Raw genomic sequence first — 7375 nt, 5'->3', positions numbered from 1 at the left:
TTAATGTAGGTTAATCCTGATCTAAAATGGATAAGAATGCCAGTCATTAGAGGACATCATTGTTTGCCCACCAAGGCACTCCAAAATGAGTCGACATGACTAGCAATTATTTGATGGTTATCCATCTCCCTTTGTAAAACAAAACACGGACTTCAACGTGGCCCAAAATGATGCATTTCATACCAACTCATTGTAAATTTAGTGATGGTGGACCAATGAAAAACCTCCATAATTGCAGGTGATAATAAGCAACAAATGTAAACGGATAGCGTTGGCCCACCCTTTCAATCTATCATATTGGCCATTCAGCTTGGATTTTGCTTTGTTTTGTTTGATTTGCTCTTTCTTTCAATATAAAGATAGTGGCCCCTTGCATATTCTAATTATTGCCTCACATGCAACATCTATATTTATTATTTATCTTTACACCAAACCTCTTTCCACGTACTCACACATGTCTTGTCTTTCACCTAAGGATGTCTCAATGGATAGGATAATATAAAAATTGAGGATAATATAATCTAAGACATTAATTAATTCATAAAATTAAAACATTAATTATATGTAAATAAAATTGTATAAGGTCTAGAGTGGAAAGGGATCATTATTCTTAAATACAATTATTAAAAAATGTTCATGTGTAAATTTTATAGCTATTTGATTATCTTCATTAATTAATTATTTTGAGATGGTTTACGTTTTGTTGTGTTTATCTTTTTTAACAATCTACATCAAACTATAGTGAAAGATGCGGTTGTTTCAAATTAAGTTGAAATAGTTTAGAAGAGGTATTAGGGAATAATTTTGTTTTGAAGTCGTGTTATTTTATTTGGATTAATTTGGATCATAGAGGACGATTTTTGATCTATACATTTAACTTTTGTCTTCTTTGTCCTTGTGTTCTATATTAGGTAGATTAATCCATGTGCAATCATGTCCTCTTTGACATGGTTTTGTTTCTACACTCATTGTTTAGTTACAATCCAATAAGGTTGTGGATCTATCATGTGTAACCTTATAAACTATAATTGTAAAGAAAATGAGGTGTTTGGACTTAATGGTGTCGTAGACATCTTTAGAAGTTTGTTTTGAAATGGTCAAGCAATGAAACTTCCTCAACAATAATCAAACCACATAAAGATTTGATGAGAGATTAGAAAAAATCACAATAATGAAATTTGTATTAGTAATAATAGTTGTACATTTTGTTGTTTGTATAATTTTTTTATTAAAAATAAAATATCCGATTCAGTCCTTGACTCTTTGCCAAAAATATATCGACATAAACTCATCTCCATCTAACTCATGGATGATATAAAGTCATCCAATAATAGTAAAAGTAAAGAAATAAGATAGACTGTCTATTCAAATTTTTATAAAGTGTGATTCTCTAGCTAACTCATTGTAATGATGGATCTAAAACGATGATAAAAAATTATTTACATGATTGAATCCAAAAAAATATCAAACTAACTCTAGAAATTTCATGCATTTAATCGATTATCAAAATTATTAAATAGGTTTGGTGAACAAAATTGAAATTTTCTGCTTTATCTGTGTGTTGATCTATGTTTTATGCGTGTGTACGTGTGTCTGTCAACAGTTTTATGCGTGTGTCTGTGTGCTGTTTTGCAGTTTTATCGTCAAATGTACAAGTAAACTATGACTCGCGATACAGCCAATAGGGATCCAGCTTGCAATCTTATTCTCAGATTGTATTATTATTTTGATATAAAACCCTCACCTTTTGTCAGATGTTATTATCCTGGTTTGCCTTCACTGTTTTGCAGACACAAATCTTGAAACTTTGAGATTTGTGGGTGTCATGGATTTCAGGTCTGAAACTCCATTTTTAATCCAAATGTAGAATGGTTAGAATTAGTGGCTCGTTTCTTCTTTCCTTGTACTCAATGCCTGGTCTTATTGTATCAAGGTCAACCAAATTTGGCAGCTTCACTGCCAAACAGTTGGAGGTGGAAGTGAATTTTCAAGGTAGGAGGCCTAAGAGGGTGACTGATCCTTTGAATGAAGTGGTGAGAGCAAGACTGTGTGGGACTGGGAATCATCAAGAAACCCAAAACTCAAAAGATGACTGTGTGAGTACTAGTAGTGGAAGTGAGCATGAAGGGGAGTCTGTAATTTCCTTGACTGATATGGTATGTGGTTTCATGGAAGATGAGCAAGAAGCCTGCCTGGATGTAGATGAGGAGTCAGTCTCTGAGAGTGACTCTGAGGATCCCAATTCAGCTCTGCTATTAGAGGTGTTACTGAGACTGACTGAAAATCTTTCTCCTCTGCTCTTCTTTTCTTCAGGAGTGAGCTAATGAATTATTCTTGATACATTCTGTTCATCTTTTTGTTTTTACTCTATCATTCTATGATGAATCATAGAATGTGATTCGAAATGTTGATGTAAAAACTATTATACAATCCAATCTAGTGAATTTTCTTGATAAACTTCGCTCATTTTTTTTTTGTTTTCATAACACTCTTTCATCTTGATAATAGATCAAGAAGTGTTAAATCTGTCTGTAATTATCTTTGGAACTTATTATTTCAGGTTTCTTGCTTTGATATGGGTTGATAAGTGTAGGACTGTTTATTTGTTTTCCTTTAATGGGTATTTCTTCTTCTTGTGCAGGGCCTGGTCTCTTGTAGAAATGCTGTTGATTTGTGTCTGCTGAGATATGTAACCCAGGCTGTTGAGATGGCAAAGAGAGACGTAAGATTTGGTTATGGGAATGAGAATGAGAATAAGAGCCATCTGCTGCGGAGTCTGATGAATCAGTTAAAAATGATGGGGTACAATGCAGGAGTTTGCAAGTCACGACCGCAACACAGCAAAGACTTTCATGCAGGTGACTTCTTTAGATACCAATCTGCATATTTTTACAGAAATTTTGTTAAACAGATGAATTTTTTACTGTAAACGATTAGCACATTGGTTTGTGTTGCTGCAGTTTCAGATAACTATGCTAATCAGTGATCTTTTATTTCTTTTTGATTTTTTGTACTGATGGGCTGAATCAAAACAAAGGGCTTCCACTGTTTTCAACACAGTTTAAGATTTTTTTAATTGCCTTTTTGAAAGAAAATGTTATGCAGTGAGTTCAAATTGCTAACTACTAAATATTTATAATGTTTCCTTTTTAAAATGAGATGTATATGATAAGGGATCTTTGGTTTCTTACTAAAATTTTATAGTTTCAAATGAATCTAGCGAGAATTAAGTCTTGTCGAAGGTTTTTTATATCAATCTGAAAGACAAGGCTAGAATCATGTTCCAAATGACTTTGACAGAATGAATACCTTTTAAAATCTTCTGAATGTAAGACCCCAACATCAATTAAAAAAAAAGCTGAAACCATACACAAGCAGCCTCAATCTCTTAACTCTCAATCAACTTAAGTTCATACCCCTGATACCAATAGACTGAAAAAAGTCAATCTAAGGATGATTTGTCTATATCTCTGCTGCAGCCCAAATTCACAAGCGTATACTATACTTATAGAGAAATAAGAATCTCAGATTTCACAGCAAGAGCAAATAAGCTCAAGCATTGGTTATGGGTTAAATGTATAATCCAAAACAGTGTGGTAAAACATATGTTGTTTGTACTTGTGATAAGGTGCTGAGTTTGTACCTTGTATGACCATACATTACTAGAGATAAATCTTTTACCACTAGCCTGTGTCTTCATTTTATTCAACAACTATGCACATTTTGTTTATACACAATATCTTTCTTCAAAAATGGGTTTTTTAATTTTCTTTGTTGTTAATATATGTGCTTATGGAAAACTAACATGATTGGCATTGCATTTAAAGGATATTATGAATACATTGATGTGATCATGGAAAGAAGAAAGGTGAAGAAAGAGGAAAGAATTTTTGTGGACATAGATTTCAGGGCACAATTTGAAGTGGCCAGACCAACCATGGAATACAGTGGCTTACTGCAACTCCTTCCAGAGATTTTTGTTGGAAAAACTGAGAGACTCCACCAGATCATCAGCATCATGTGCAAAGCTGCCAAGAGATCACTCAAGAAGAATACAATGCACATTCCTCCTTGGAGAAAATACCACTACATGAGATCCAAATGGCTTGGATCCTATAGAAGGATCACCACCACCACCACCACCCTTGTTTCCACCACCACCCCTGTTTTCAGTACCACCATTGATATGCCAGATGAATGGCAGCTTCCCACTGACAATGCCACACTCAAACCTGCTAAAAATGGCAAGGTTTCAGGGCTGGCAAGGGCCTTCACACAGCCTGCTCTTGCCCAGTAAGGATCTGTAACATATTGTGTATTGCACTGATTTAACTGTTTCCTCCTGACAAAAGGCTTTCTTCTGGAAGGCTGCCAGCTTAAGTCAAATTTTAAAAAATTCAACAACTGTAAAGTTTGATCCAGAATATAACTAAATAGAAAACTTCATTCTCAAAAGTGAAAAGGATGGTGTTGACAGCAGTCATTTTTGTTCCTGCAAAATCTCTTAACGTGCCAAAATTCAGTTGGCCACAGAGAAGATTTGTAATGTGATATTCCACATATATTTAAATTTTTCTTGTTTTATAACGCACATCCTAGGAAACAAACTGCTGCAATATATTAAGGTACAAGACGCTTTTCTTCTTCTTTTCTTTCTTTTATTAATAATTATAACTATTATAATTAGTAATTAGATTATTAAAAAAAGTTTTTATATGAACAAGTCAAGAAATAATAAATCATGTGAAAATATTTATAAATATAAAAAATTAATAATTGAAATATTGCAATAATGTCAATAGGTATGTAGTCTATTAGTGAAGTTGAATGGTTTGAAATGAGGGTGTCAAGAATCAAATTTTGTTGAGTGCAAGGCCTCAAACATCATAAGGGATGAGGTTAGGATTGTGCCCTACATGACTTTGGTGGAATTGTTACTCTTCATTCCTTGGATTTCAAACAAAGAGGTTTCAACCTATTTGAATTAACGTAAAAACCTTCTATAAAAAATATATATATATTATAATAGTGAAATTTGAATAATCATAGAATTGCATGTCTTGTTCTAGGTTCATTTTGAGGGAATGTTTTTGTAAACATCTAAATCTGTCCATCCTTAACAACACTTAAGCCATTAATTAAATAAATATTCATTATTTATTTAATTATTACTTATCCCTACCCTATCACAATCTTTCATTAAATAAGTATTTAATTATTATTTATCCTTGTCCTATCCTAACCTTTAATTAAATCAATATTTATTATTTAATTGATTATTTTAGTCTTTAACCAATCCCATTGATTGAAAAACTCATTATTATTTATTTAATTAATACCACAACTCATCTTTATCCCTTTATCTTTGTCTATTTAATCTTAGCCATCAAACTTGTTCACATGAATCATTATCTAAACTTGCAATCATGTGACAAGTGTCCCCATCACATGTCTAACTAAGCCTTGTCCACATTCATTGAATCTAGACACTTCCCAAAAATCAAACTAACTTTACATCATATTCATTCTTTTCAAACCAAACCTCTTTATCTTATCCATTCATATATAGATATTTCCCTAAAGCTAATCCTAAAACTAGATCATGTCCCTCATGTGAATTAGTGTTTTGCAATTTATAACTTTCTTAAACCGATTATTAAACCATCGATGCAAATGAATAAAAGTAAAGTGCATAAACTGAACACAAACAAGCACACAACCATAACACCGGAATTTTTACGTGGAAACTTGGAAAGGGAAAAACTATGGTGGGATTGAGACCCACAATATCAAAATACTGTGATCAGGAGTATAATAATATTACAAAGGGGAATGCACATACATTCAGGCACACTGCCTAGAGTTCATTGCTCAATTACAAGAGAGGGCTACAACCCCCAGAGGACTCACTGTCCTACAAATGATTACAAATGATAACTTGAATGACTGAATTGATGAATAGCATTTACAAATGCCAAAGTGCAGTTCTGGTTAAGCACAAAGAGTCTTCTTCCACTATTCTGGCACACTACTTTGTTCTGTTGTTCTCTGTCATACATCGAAGGATTAATCCAAAGACAACACACGTGAAACTGTGCCCAGACGTTCATACAATCTTCGTACACCAAATTTGATCACCAAAATGCTCATATAGATCAGTCTTATATATATGCATCACTTGATTAGATCACCAACATGTTGGCTCCAAAAACGTTTACAAAACATGAAATGTGTAACAAGAAGTCGGCTCAATCTGATTGCAAATACACATGCGGACCAAAACAATTTGATTATGTGCTTCACATATGTCGGCACAACAACCTCGAACTTGGAACCAATCAACAAAATCATCCCAAAGAGTCCACATAACACACTACACCACAAATAACCCAAATAACCCTATTCTTCTTGAAATATTGGATACCGAATCATCAATCTTGCACAAGAATCCATACCGAAGGCTAGGATTGCAGACTAAGCAATTCCAATCAATCAATCGACTACCTCTTCCACCGAAAATAAAAAATGCGCACCCAAAATTGAGTTCTACTCAATGTACTCATACTCTACCGAACATTGTGTTCCATCTTCCAGACTTAAGAAAAATAGACTTCGAACTTCCAATAGAGTGATTATGCATATATCGGATAACGCTTTTGATCCAAGATGCCATCAATGACAACCCCTAAACAATACTCAAGTGCTTATCTCTTCTAGAACAGTGTATCTTGCCAACAATCTCCCCCTTTGGCATTGATGCAACCCTTAATGAAAAATGACTAAGTGCCAAACCAAAAATGTCAAATACTGCAAAATTTCAAAATTTCGATTCTAATGAGCTCCCCCTGAGAATATACATCATTTTTCACTCCTCTCTCCCCTTTTGACACCACTGGCAAAGGTAGGTATTTGCTCAAAAATCTATGTACAAGGGTATACACAACAACTTACAAAAATTAGAAGATGTCTGCAAAAATGGTCTTCAAAGACTGCAAGTGATCATCCCAGCCTTTCTTCAGGTTCTCCAAAATGTTGACCAAAGCACTAAATAGGTATGCATGCATTTGAGATATGAAGGTACACTCTTATTTAGTGCATTCATAGCATCTCGTTGACTGCTCAGTAGAGTATCCAACCGGGCAGTGATCCGATTCCTCAGCTCTCCCACTCTACCAACTATTCTATGTTTTTCTTGATTCAAGCTCTTGATTTTATCAAGTAGAAACATCACCTAAGCTTCATAATTACTAGCAAAAATGGTCAGGGGAGCATAGGACAGAGATATACCAGCCAATTGACCTTCACTCTCTCTGATCTTCTTATCAAGCTCTATAGTGAACTTCAGCAGTAGAAGACATGACTTGTAGATTTTTTC

The 7375-nt window shown here is 34.0% G+C and overlaps 1 protein-coding gene across 2 annotated transcripts; it reads left to right on the top strand.

Annotated features, from left to right (window-relative positions):
• The first annotated feature begins 1452 nt into the window (after positions 1 to 1452).
• Positions 1453 to 4462, top strand: LOC131075868 (uncharacterized). Of its 2 annotated transcripts, none has more exons than XM_058012787.2 (3): positions 1453 to 2315; positions 2642 to 2858; positions 3828 to 4462. In XM_058012787.2, exons 1-3 carry the CDS (start codon positions 1869 to 1871, stop codon positions 4295 to 4297), a joined length of 1134 nt encoding a protein of 377 aa, XP_057868770.1. In that variant the 5' UTR covers positions 1453 to 1868; the 3' UTR covers positions 4298 to 4462. The 2 variants fall into 2 exon arrangements, with proteins under 2 accessions (XP_057868770.1, XP_057868772.1); XM_058012789.2 differs by having other exon boundaries at positions 1461 to 2261.
• Positions 4463 to 7375: the final 2913 nt, after the last annotated feature.

The sequence above is a fragment of the Cryptomeria japonica genome, chromosome 10 (genome assembly GCF_030272615.1).
Source record: "Cryptomeria japonica chromosome 10, Sugi_1.0, whole genome shotgun sequence".
Lineage (NCBI taxonomy): Eukaryota > Viridiplantae > Streptophyta > Pinopsida > Cupressales > Cupressaceae > Cryptomeria > Cryptomeria japonica.
This window is presented reverse-complemented; position numbering and strand designations above follow the sequence as displayed.

Bases quoted from the DNA above. Each gene is read 5' to 3' on its own strand.
- LOC131075868 (XM_058012787.2), top strand. From the start codon at position 1,869: ATGGTTAGAATTAGTGGCTCGTTTCTTCTTTCCTTGTACTCAATGCCT. The intron at 2,316-2,641 runs GTGAGCTAATGA...CTTCTTGTGCAG, and splicing joins TGCTCTTCTTTTCTTCAGGA to GGCCTGGTCTCTTGTAGAAA. The intron at 2,859-3,827 runs GTGACTTCTTTA...TTGCATTTAAAG, and splicing joins CAGCAAAGACTTTCATGCAG to GATATTATGAATACATTGAT.